A 12,591-nucleotide genomic window follows, 5' to 3' on the forward strand; every position below is an offset into this window, starting at 1 on the left:
AAGGAAGCCTTTGAATAATAAACCATAAATTTTATTGCAGTCATCAACATAAGAAAAATATATCCCAAGACCTGTTTGTCTAGAAAAGGATTCTTTCGCAAATCCTTCAAATGAGTTTTAACCATGCAAATGATGACTACAATTTATGCAGAAATTTGAAACTATTAATGGCTTGATCCACCTCAGATCCTAATGAAGTTCTGCAGGATGATTCCTGTTTACACAGCTCAGCCAACAGAGGCCCACAAGGGTAGAAGCCACCACCCATGGCCTCGGCAGCCAGCTGTGTAATGAAATGAGTTCTCAGATTCAATCTTCACGCAAAGCACCAGATTATCATTGGGATTCAAGGAGTCTAGATGCTCGAAGCCAAAAACAAAACAAAACAAAAATCCTTTAAAATGACAACTAGACCGAGTTATTTCTCCTTTGCAGGGATCTCTCTGAAAGCAAACCCGATGTGGGACTGAAAAGTTTCCATTTATTGTGGCTTGTTTTCTAACATTCTGAATCTGAGCAGGGACACAAAGGTGGAAGGAGGTGGGTTCTGAGCAACCCCATCACCATCCAGCTTCGTTATCTGCTTGCAAACGGTGACATAGGCCACCTTTCAAACAGGCAGGTGCAGGGTTTCCTTTGAGGAAACATTCCTCCTCCATCCGCCCTTCCATCTCCAAACTCACTTCACATATCACTGTCCACATTTATTTCTTTAAACCTGTAAATGTTTGGTCTTTATTGTTCTTTTTACAAAGTGCAAGCTCTAGCTTTAAACACAAGTGAATGCTGGGTACCCTGAGGAACAACCTTATAACTGGAACCCTGGGCAGCAAAGCCCTCCTGTGTGGGTTTCATCCACCCCACCCTTAAACATAATAACTCAGAATATACAACAGCCCCACCACTACCACTAAAATATTTGTCTGGATTCCAGAGTTCAGAAAGCACTTGCTTCACTGACTCTTCCATTTCTTTCTTCCTGACTCCTGGCTGCCCCATTTCAATAGATAATTGAAATCTTTCTTACTTTCTTCTCAATTCTCCATGGGGAAATTCCACTTTGAAATTCTCTTTTCCCCGTCATTTCTACTTTACAGTTGAAAGGGCAGGGATAAGCTAGGAAACAGGATTTCTCTCTCCCTCTCGCTTTTTTACAATGACGTAGGGACTTTGGACAGCCTCCCTACCCCCACCTCCCCTCTTTGATTCTAACCCTGATTCCCGGAGAATTACAGTTTTCCTTTTAATGCTTGCTGATTACCTCACGGTGTTGGCACAGGAGGGGCTGGCAAGGAAGAACCCCGGAGTTGAGTCTAATCCCCGATAAGCCCCAGCTGCCCGCCTCCGGGGGAGCCGCCGTCCTAGGGAGGCCGGCCACAAAACCCGGCTTCCCTGGAGCGCGAGGACAGCAGACAGAGGTTGCCACCAGCCCCGCTGTGCGCACAGCTTGGTGGGGGTGGCTCCACTCGGCCGGCCGAGTTCGCTGGGGGACAACTTACTGTGTTCGCTGTGCGTCCACACTGCAAACTCCCAAGTGGGAGGGGGGAAACAGCAGAGGCTGTGTCATGTCCAAGAGTAGAGGCAACAAAAGAGGAGAGAGAGGAGAGGAGGCGAGGAGGGAGGCAGGCAGAGAAACAGGGGCGCTACCTCATTCTTCCCCGAGAGTGCCCCCTCGGAAGCTGATGGGACCCCCTCCGGAAGCAGCAGCCCTTTCTTTGGGCCCCCTCCAGCCCGCTGCTCAGACAGGTAGTTGAAAGAAAAAGAACAAAGCTCCCAGCCAGGGCAGGCGGCAGTCCCGGGGCGCTCCGGGGGTGGGGAGGACCGAGGCCGAGGCGCTCCGCGCCCTGCCCAACCTGCGTGCACCCCCGGGCCCCAGCCCTCTACTCCGCCTCCCCGAGCGCCTCCAGGTCCTCGGGGAAGTGGTTCTTTCGAGGGGACGCGCGCCGGCGGGAGAGGAAGTAGGGGGAAAGGGGTGTAGGTGCGGCTGCCGGGGAGGGGGGAGCTTGGGAGGAGGCAGGGGGCGGGGCGGGGCGGGGGGCGGGTGCGCCCCCGAACAGCCTAGTCGGGCCGGGTACCGATTGCCATCCGGCAGCAATTTCCCTGTGTCATGGCTCCAGTCTCTTAGCAACAGCCGCGGGTCCGGCCGCCCCGAGCCGCGCAAGCCGCCGCCGCCGCCGGCTCAACTCCACCTGGCGGAGCCCGGCGCGCCGCAGCCACACAAAGAGGCGCTGGGCTGGCCGGGAGCGCCGCGGGAGGGCACGGCGACCAGCAGGGGTGGCGGAGGCGTGGAGAGCGGCTCCAGGCAGGATGCAGGATGCGGAGAACCTGACACTTCTTGGAAACTCTTGGAAATGGCTCCCGCCCTGGCACCGGAGGGGGCTGCGAACCTGGGGCGGGCGCTCGCCCCTGCTGGGCTGCTGAGCCGCGCTCGGATGGAGGGCCCCGAGGCGCTGTCCCTGCGCTCTGCCGTCGGCTCGGGCTGAAAAAGTTTCTCCATGGTTCCTTTGTGTCGCCCGAGCGCCCGTTCGCCAGCCCTGAGCTGCCCCAGTCTTCCTGGGTAAGTGAGCGATATTGTTTGCTTCTAGCGCTGCCATTTTGAGAAATTCTGTCTGTCCCCAGCCCCCGAGCAGCCCCTCCCCAGCCCTCCTGCCCGAACCCCGGTCCCCCCCGTGGGTGTTCAGGAGAGTGATTTTCCTGGGCGGGCTACACGGCTTGGCTGCCCAGATAAAAGCGAGTTCAGGATTGTCCTCACTTCGCTCCTGCCTGTCTTCTCTCCAGAGGCGGACTCCCAGCTGCTGCACTCATGTGACTCCAACATAAATAAACAGACCTAAAAGAAGGGCAAGGGGCTCGCTGCCCTGCCAATGAGGGACCGGGGGTCGAGAACCTGGATTGAGCCCCAGGGAGGGCAGGGCGCTCCCAGCCTGCGGGCTCTGAGCCTCAAGACACAGAGCGGGGCTTAATCCATCATGAGCCGAGAACTTGAATGTCTCTCTTGGAAGCAGTTGTATTTTTAGACATCCCTCCTTTGCTTCCCCCATCCTCCATTCCTTAACCACGGAAAGACCAGCACCAGGCAGTAAATTGCTAGGGCAGCCAACCTCGAAGGCCAAGTTTATTTTCTTTCCTTATGTATGAAGAAAACCTCAAAGGTGGATCTTCCTTGCCATCTGACCTTTGTCAGTATTTCACATCAAATGGAGATACATTATAAAAGCATTCAGGCTTCAACAGAGCTGAAGGAATAATAAACTAGGGAGTTAATTACTAGCTATTAAACTAATTTTAAAGGTCTTCTGTAAACGATTGAAATCCATTCCAATCTTCCTTACGTTCTACCCAGAGCCAAAGCTGCCTTGCTGAAGAGAAATACATGTGTGTACCTTCCTCCCTGAAGACGTCCAGCATCCGTATCAATGCCCAACAAAATATTAGCCCTTCTCTCCTCTGGGAGAGCCACCATGCCAACTGAGTCTGGGCTGCTTCTAAAATCTCTGGCTTCTAAATCCTTCTTAAAATAATCACAGATCTCCAGATTATTACCATTAAAGATGCTGGAGTCTAGGGATCACTTAAAAGAGGAGTTTCTATGTTACAACTGTATAATAAATGTGCTTATTGGGGGAGGGATGGGCAGTAAGCTACTCTAGGTTTGGGGGGGTTGTTTGTTTTTTCTTAATCTGTACTTACTGGTGCAGCTCCTTCTTAAAACAAAATTTAAAAGGTTTATAGATGTAATCTACTAACCCCTCTCTAACCTACCCAGCATTTCTCCTTACTGAAAACCAACTAAATTCTCCAAGGAGATACTGATTTGCAAACATTGTAAATAGCTGATTACCACTTGCTTTTCCACCAGTGGAAAAAAGATCCTCCCTGTATTTGGTATAATGGAGGGAAATCAAGAGCCAAAGCTCTTCACCCAGGCACCAATTAAAAGCAAAATTCTACCTAAGTAATCCCACATTTTCAAAAGGTAATTTATTCTAAAACATGAATTATTTTATAAAGGATAAAATACCCAAAGGATTGTGAGTGATACCTAAGCCTTTCAAATTCATACAATGCCCTTAATTCTAGCATCTCTATTATAGGAGGGAACATAACCAATGGAACAGAAAATGGTTTACTCTAGGGACCCAGCAGGATTGAAATTTTTAGAAGCTAACAGACATCCACAGAGGTGCCTCTGTGCATTTACCTACCCAGGTTTTATTATCAACAACTAAACTTCCTACAGGACAGTCCATTGATTGTCACCACCCTCCTTTCCTGATAATGACCTCATGAGAAAAAGATGAGGAAGCAGCTGTCACTTGGGGAGATGTCATTCTACAAATCATCATTATTATGTGGATTGCTGTACCTAGTTAATTGCCTACTCATTTGACTATCTGGATTCCTTAGAGTGCTCTTGGCACAGTAATAAGAGGTCAGAAAGCTACTACAGCCGAATTTTTTTCTTTAAGATTGTAATTTTCCCACATAAGAAAAAGATCTTTCCCTTGGAGATCCTAGGGGACTTCTCAGATTCCCTGATGAGATCTAGCACATGGTACCTTTAAGGGAGTTCCTCTGAGGGAGGAGAGGAGGCCAGAAGGAAGAAAGCAGTTACATAACCAGTTACCTAAAACTAAATATTCCACCCCAAGAAGCTGTCCAGATGTTGCAGAAAAGAAATGAGGAAATGGCTGTGAAAGGGATCTGCTTGTCTTGAGCTGTAAGACAGTGGTAGGTAGGAGACAACTGGTGGAGGGATTAACAGAGCACTGACATCTCTGGTGTTCTCCCAGCAATGGACTCCCATTAATTATCTGGGGTAAATAAGCCGTCTGCCAGGATGTAACTCCAGATTTTCATCCAGTGAAATGATTTCCTTTTGTCTTAATAAGACAGTAACTTTTGTGACTGTTTTAGGGACTTTGGGTCCCACATTGACAGAGCCCTCCCCCTAGTTTGGGACTTGGAACTCTGTGGCAGCTCCCTTGGGAAAGCTGTCCAGTGGGACAAAGGGAAAGGCTTTTGCCAGGAAAGCCCTCACCCACTTCTCTGAGTCCCCACGTTTGGTTTTTACTAATGGTCAGAACACTGGCTGCCAGCCAGGAAGGTTTGAAATGAGCTATGCTGGGATATTACCTGGGGGGGGGGGGGTGGAAAGAAGGCGTTCTCTCAAAGTGTTTTATCATCTCCTACAGCGCTTTCCTTTTCTAATCCATTGATGGCACCCCCTGGTCTCTACATACGGCAGTCAGTCAGGTTATGGGTGGGCGACATACACGTGGTAGACGACATACACGGGAGCAGGACAATGGCAGCGCGTGGGATGTTGCTGCAGCCAAGCCCTCTGACTATCTTCCTCTGCTTTGCAGCAGGAGGAAGTGTCGGAGCAGCTAGTGGGCAGCTGGTGCCCCCCTGCACAGGCCACCACCCCAGGGTCTAGCCCCGTTCCACCGGCTCGCCATGATCGCCACTGGAGGCCTGCTGAGGATTTCCGCCAGAAAGCAGGATCCCCTCCGCCCCCCTAGCCAGGTCCCCAAGCGCAAGCGGAAAGCCAAGAAGAGGCGCAAGAATGACGTGGTTGTGGTGAAAGGCAAGCTGAAGCTGTGCTCCATCTCCGGGCTCATCGCCCTCTGCGGGATCCTGGTGCTGCTGGTGGGCATAGCCATGGCCGTGGTGGGCTACTGGCCCAAGGCCAACGGGACCAACAGGGAGGGAGGTAAGCAGCTGCCGCCCGCGGGCAGCGGCCACCGCGCCCCAACTATGACCAACAGCAGCAGTGGCAGTAAAAACCGGTCCAGGAACCACGCCGGGATTCCAGACGGTGTCAATGCCAGTTCCGTGGGCGCGCCCAGGAGCACGCCTCCAGCGCGGTCCCCCGCCCCCTCTTCGTCGTCGTCGTCCTCCTCCTCCTCGTCAGTGGGTTTCTTCTTCCGCATCTTCTCTGGCTACCTGCACTCCGACAAGCTCAAGGTCTTTGGACCCCTCATCATGGGCATCGGCATCTTCCTCTTCATTTGCGCCAACGCCGTGCTCCATGAGAACCGGGACAAGAAGACCAAGATCATCAACCTGAGGGACCTCTACTCCACTGTCATCGACGTGCACAGCCTCCGTGCCAAAGACCTGGCGGCTGCCGCGGCCGCTGCCGCCGCGGCCGCCTCCTCGTCCTCCGCTCCCACCGCAGTGCCCCCCGGGGGCGCGCCGCTCAACGGCTTCCTCAGCTACGTGCAGGCGCGGGGCCTGGAGCTGAAGCCCGGAGGCTGTGGCAGCGCTGGGGACGCCTTCGGGGCGGCTGCGATGCTGGCCAGGGGCGCGTGGCCCCACCACGCGGCGCTGGGCGGGGGCGGCGGCGGCGGCGGGACCCAGGGCACCGCGTCCCCGCCGGATCTGGCCTCCTCCCCGCACTGCTCGCGGGAGCCGCCGAGCCTGGCGGAAGCCGTGTACAGCATCTACCGCGAGCGCTCGGGCGTGGCCGGCCGTCGCCAGGCAGCCGCCGCCACCGCCGCTACCGTGGCCGCCAGCAGCGGCAGCAGCCCCGCGCCCCACAGCCCACCTGAGAGCTGGGGGCGCCCAAGCACCGCCAGCTCCCTCGTGGGCTCCTCACTGAGCGCCTTGGCACTGCTGCCTCTGCAAGGCGACCGCGACGGGGACGGGGACACAGAGAGCGCGAGCTGCGGCTGGCGGCGGCCGCCTGGGGAGCGCGGCTCCCAGGAGATCCCGCGGGGCGAGCTCGACCTGAGCTTAACCGATCTCCGCGGCGCGCGCTGGGCGCCCCGAGAGCTGGAGGAGCCCGCGGGCGCGGCGGTGGCGCGCACCAGCAGGGGGCAGGGCGGCCGCCTGCCCAGGACCGGCAGGTACGCTGCCCTGCGGCGCCGCAGCACCAGCGGGCTCCCGGACTACCGGGCGCCTCCGAGCCCCGAGCCCCCGCCCGCCTCGCGCAGCGCAGACCTGGACTCGAGCCTTCCGGCCCCAGCTGCCTCCTCCTCGCCCGCTCTGCAACCCCAACACTCGCCCCTCGCCAGGCCGGACTCGCCGAGCTCCCAGTCGGTTGACCTGTCCTGCGGCAATAAGGGCTACACCCCTCTGCGGGAGGCCGGCACCTCCCTGGAGTCGGCTGTGGACGCGGCAGGCAGTGAAAGTCCGGACGGTGAGGCTGCCACCGCCCAGGATGAAGAGCAGAGCCCCGGGGAGCATCCCAGCCACGAACCCCCCACGGCCAAGCCCCCCCAGCCGGTGCAGAGGCAGTTTACGAACAAGGAAAAACTCTTGATGATTTCCCGGTCTCACACCTCAGGGGTCGAGGACGGAGAACTGGAAAGTACTGGCATTTAGGGAAAGAGGGAGGGAGAAGGTAAGACTGAGAAAATAGCGGAAATGCTCGCTTGGATCAGTGAATTTCACAGTTCCCTCTGTCCTTGTGGACTTGTCCGAGGCAATCGTCCACTACCCAAAGAGCTGCAGAATGTTAGTCTTGAATTGCGTTCACGAGATTCCTGTAGATAAATAACTCCAAGCAATTTTTTTAAAGCGCAAACTAGTCTTTTATGTCCGATGGTGATTGTAAGTTCTATGAAAACCAAATGTATTAAAAGGTCAGCAATCTAGTTCATCAGATAAAATTCTCTTAATTTTCTTAGGATCAAAATAATCTATTTTTGACAGTAACTGTGCACTTTACTCCAACTTTTTTTTTTAGTTCCCTAATTTCCCTACCCTGTACTCAGCCACTGGTTTTGTCCATAGCTGCTTGTGAATGACAAGCTTTTTTCCTCCTGTGCTTTTGCAGAGCATAGAAGGGTTTGCCTCAGTTCTCTAAGAACTGATATCACTAAATGAAGTCAAAGCCAAAAGCATGAGTATGTCCGGGAAGAGCACTTTCCTTCCCTCACCCCATTCTGCTCATCCAACTGCCCAAAAGCCTCTTTATTTTTTAAAAGGGTATTTACATTTTGCTACTAGGGTGTCTACTGGAGACTGGAAGGGGCCAGCATCTGGGTGGACTGTTACATTCCTTAATTCACTCTAGCAAAGTCACAATACTTTACTGAGTATTACCACACCTATATCAAAAATAGCATTAATATGAAAAAATCTTTTTGTAATAAAAGAAGTTTCCAAACAGTTAAACTTAATATTGCCTCATTGCACTGTGGAACTAATGCTTCTAACACATGTAAAGCACTCAACAGTTCAACTGGTAAATCTAAAATACTGTGCTATGACATTGCTACCGTGATTGTAGTTACTTTCTCCCAAAGTGCTCAGCGCCATCCTCACTCAATCAATATCAAGAATATTTTTAACTTTTGTATGTAGGGTGGAATTGGACATCTGGGAGTTTCTCTTTCAAATAGAATGAAACATTAAATAAACAGTAATTTTCTACAGTCCTCCAAGTATGAATTTACAGAACATCAGGCTTAATATTCTGTTTTCATCCTCTTGGAGTTGACTATTTGCTTTTTGCTTTTAAATTCTTGATCTTGAATCCACGGCCTACATAGGCTAACAGGTAATGTTTTCATAATGTGGTAGATTGTTTACACTTGATTTTGTTAAAACTCAGTTCATTTTCAGGCACAGTAGACAAACAGTAATTAGTGTTCCATTCTGATGTCGTTTTCCTCTGAGTTTGAACTGAGCACCGTGGGAATGGTGTTACTTGCTCTCGGCCATTTGGACACAAGTTCTCCAGTTAAGCACGACTGAGGCTATCTTTGCAGGAGGTTGAAATACTGTTTTTCAAGGAAAATCAGTCAAAGATGTGGTCACATTGGTCCCCATGGTGAAGCAGTGGGCGCAGTGGAAAAAGTGCAGATTTAAGAGTAAGATGACCCCAGCTTTTGGCATCTGCTAGCTGTGTAGCCGTGAACAAGTCACAGCTTCCCAGTCTCAGTGACCCAATAAATTTAGGGTATTTGTTTTTCTTGGATATAGTCATATCATATTTGTACACACAACTTGCAGAGTGAATACATTACTTCATAAATTACTGTATAGTGTAACATTCTGTAATCAATTTTTAAAGGATCTAATTTATTCCCAGATTGGATTTTCATTAAGCTAATAATTCACTTTAAAGCTGTGGATTAATTTATCTGGCTCTTCTATATATCAAAAGTGAGTTTCCACTAGTAAGAGTGACAAGCCAAGTATAATCAGACCTCCAAGTAGTGTTAAATTTCAACTCACAATTGTTTTATCACACTTATAAAAATATTCCAAGTTTTTCTTCTCCATTACCTTGCATACTGGGCAACTTATATACTGAGACAGTCTGATGATCTGTTTAAAATGAAAAACAGGTTCTAGTGCTCTAAAATGCTGTTACTAGTCATCAGAGAATGCACTGTAAGACTTTTAGCAAATAATGAAGCCGGTACCTCTCAGTTTAACTAAAGAGTGGCGTGCAAAATATACCTTACGAACTTAAGAAAATTCAGTCCAACTCATTGATTCAACTTAACAATGCCGATTGCCTCATTGTATTAATCAGATTAAATAAAAACTTCTAGCTCACACTGATCCCCTTCTGGGAGCCTCTGACCCCCAAGTCCCCGCCCGCCTAGTGCAGCACAACCTGGACTTGAGCCTTCCAACTCAGGCCTCCTGAAATTAAGTAACTTCGGAAAACTAATTCAGCTCAGTATCAAGTCCCATCTATCTTAACCACTGAGCAATTCAACTAGATTTGTTTCCCCTGAAGGTAAAAGATGAGCCCAAATCTTGGGAGGAGCTGGGCTTTCATCAGACCTCAGACGGAATCCTCTGCAGTTACCACTGTAGTACCTCACAGTCCTTCCCTTTCATAGGAGCAGAGATCTTCTACAATAATAAGGCTGGACTTTTACTCACTGCTCACTGTGGGCCAAGTGCTGTTCCACGTGCTGTATACATATTATCTCAATGACTCTTCATTCAATCCTCACTCAACTCTGTTGAGGTGGGGTTGTTATTATCTCCACTTTCCAGACAGAGACACTGAGGTCAGAACAATGGAGCCCTTGTCTGGGTTACACAGCCATTAAATGGTAGAGCCAGGATTTACACAGAGCTGGGGATTATCTGTACCCACTGGCAGATGCTGAGCTGAAGCTGACATTTCTGGAGACCATCAAAATATTTTCTACATTTTTAGAGTCCTGCAGAATCCTTTTCTAGAAACCATTCTTCGGGCTATTCGGAGAAGTGTTAGAATGCACAGCCAGTTAAAAGCTGGAGTTCGCATTCAAATCTTCAGACCAGCATAAACAAGGTTTTTTTCAATGTCACTTTGCAGGGTTTGTAGGAGATCATAATCAACCCCTGTCCTTTATCAGTGAGGTTGCTAAGAATTAGAAAGATGGAATAATTCATTCAAAGGCGAACAGCAACAGCCGGACTAGAATGTTAAAACAGTGACAACAATTGGCACACGCACCCTCACCCTGAATTTCTCTCATTCTAGCTGGGTGACCATGGGCAAGCTACTCAACCTCTCTGTGTCTCAATTTCCTTTCCCACACAATGGTAATAATAATGTGCCTATCGCACAGGACCGGCGCAAAGACCAAATGAATTCATACCTGTATAGAATGCGTACAATGAGTAGAAAGTGTTCTTTAAAGTTGTTTTTGTTTTCTTTAAAATACAATCAACTGCTAAACAGAATCATTTCGTGTGGCCTGCCTTTTTAATAACAGAATAATGTGGGGTTTAAAATCTAGAGTTTAAGGCAATAGAGCCTGACTGGGTGGGGTTTTGGAACCCTGGACCTGGGTTTCCACATCTTGGTAAGTGGAGACAATAAAGAGCACCTGACTCATGGAATTCATTATTTGAGTGCCGACGACATAAACTAACATATTTAAAGAACTCAGGACAACTCCTGGCACAAATAAACCTTCAGTAAATGTTAACTACTATTATTAAGGCAGAAGAGAAAAAAGTAATTAGTAGGCTAAATTTACTGCTCGATTGTTAGGGACAACCGTAAACTTACTGTACTAAAAAGTCTCTATAATTTAGGTAGATTAAAAAAAAGACAATGTAAAGATTGAGCACCGAGGCTGCCGAAATGTCCCCAGTAGAACATGGACTGAGTGAGCACTGGATATCTGTACCCCAACCATCCCCTGGCATCATAACATCACAGAACAAAGAAGGAACATGCAAACTGGCCTACCTGGCTGTAACTGGCCATGGTTATTCCTTTCCCATTATGGCAGCTGGTCACATCAGAAAGGCCAGGCTGGTGCCCACGTGGTCCCAGCCCCCTCCAGTCAGGAGAGACGCCTGGGAGAAAGGTTGAGTGAAGACTGAAGTGAGGAGCAGGTACCTGTGGATTTTTTCAATTGTCTCAACAAAAGTTTTTTCTATACTAGCTTTTCTTTAGTCATTTTGTGTTCTTTTTAAAGATGCAGTTTTGAAAAATTATTTTTGAGTTAGAGAACTTTAAAAAAAATCCCTGCCAATAACATTAGATTAGAACAAATTGAATATGTGAATTTGTATTTTGATCAGAATAGAATTTTTGCCAAGACAGATATATATATATATATACATATATACACACACACACACACACGTTTCACATATAAAGAACAGAATTCTTCTCTGTGCAGTTTGTTTCCTACAGACCTAAACTGTTGTTTTATTTATTTTGGACTACAAAAATCACTGGTTGAATATTTAGACTAAATTTTTGAATGACAAACTCTGAAACACGTTCTAAGGCTTCCCCCTCCCCCACCCCCGGAAATCATCTTTCAGGTCTTTCCTTCAAAAGGAATGACTTTCTTTAAATGACTATGAAAATTTTTATGTGTTTTAAGTCACCACAAATTGGGGAGTCCATTTGCACTAACGACTTTGGTCCAACAGCTGCCTGCCACCCTCCAAAGACCTGAGGCACAACTTACTTTGTGTGTGCCATCTACCTCTCTGCGATGGCAGAAAAGCACTAGGCTGGTGGCTAGTCCCTCTGTTAGCAACCATAGGAGGAGTTATAAACGGCCACCATCCTGCAAATTTAGTCTTCACCCCTTAGCCAGGGTCCATTCAGGCTTCTACCATCTCAAATCTATTTATTCCAGCTTAAACTGGCTCCCAACCCTCACCCCATCAACAGTGCTAGCCTATGAGATGGCCCTGTACGACAAACAGGATGTTTGGCTCATCTACCACTGAAGTAAGTTTTTTTCTCCTCGTGATGTTGCCGTCAAAAGACTAAAAAAGTTTAAGCAAATTCCACTGCAATCTCATAAAGCAGGTGCCTGTCTCATAACCTATGCTGCCTTACCTGCGCTTCCATCCCACACTGGGACCCAGTCCTGCTATGGCGAGGAAGTTGACTGTCAATCACGGGGGGGGGGCGGGGGGGGGAAGCCAGCAGCCCCAGATGTAAAAGAGGTGGAATCCTGCAAAAAAAGACAAAAAAAAAGATAAGGTTAAGCTAGGGAAGCCTTTTGCTTCACAAATGAGCACTTGCTGACTCTTGCTTGCATTTCATTTGTATGTAGACAAACATCTTAAAATGAAACATTACAGTAACTTTTCTCCTTAGAATACATTATTACAGCAAATAATAATTAATGCCCAACCATATGCCCT

General features: G+C 49.0%; 1 protein-coding gene and 1 long non-coding RNA gene across 3 annotated transcripts in view; one reads left to right on the top strand and one right to left on the bottom strand.

Annotated features, from left to right (window-relative positions):
- The window catches only part of LOC106729892, a 97,551-nt gene that overhangs the window by 53,675 nt on the left and 31,285 nt on the right, over positions 1-12,591 (bottom strand). Inside the window, exons 2-3 of the long non-coding RNA XR_004315011.1 lie at positions 12,281-12,398; positions 11,165-11,274 (exon numbers count right to left, since the gene is read on the bottom strand). This is a non-coding gene — a long non-coding RNA (uncharacterized LOC106729892). The remainder of the gene's footprint in view (positions 1-11,164; positions 11,275-12,280; positions 12,399-12,591) is intronic.
- TMEM200C (transmembrane protein 200C) lies at positions 909-10,650 on the top strand. 2 transcript variants are annotated; one of them, XM_032467411.1, is made up of 3 exons: positions 909-1,746; positions 2,118-2,557; positions 5,370-10,650. In XM_032467411.1, exon 3 carries the CDS (start codon positions 5,461-5,463, stop codon positions 7,330-7,332), a length of 1,872 nt encoding a protein of 623 aa, XP_032323302.1. In that variant the 5' UTR covers positions 909-1,746; positions 2,118-2,557; positions 5,370-5,460; the 3' UTR covers positions 7,333-10,650. The 2 variants fall into 2 exon arrangements, with proteins under 2 accessions (XP_032323302.1, XP_032323303.1); XM_032467412.1 differs by lacking the exon at positions 909-1,746 and having other exon boundaries at positions 2,057-2,557.

The sequence above is a fragment of the Camelus ferus genome, chromosome 24 (genome assembly GCF_009834535.1).
Source record: "Camelus ferus isolate YT-003-E chromosome 24, BCGSAC_Cfer_1.0, whole genome shotgun sequence".
NCBI classification, from domain to species: Eukaryota; Metazoa; Chordata; class Mammalia; order Artiodactyla; family Camelidae; genus Camelus; species Camelus ferus.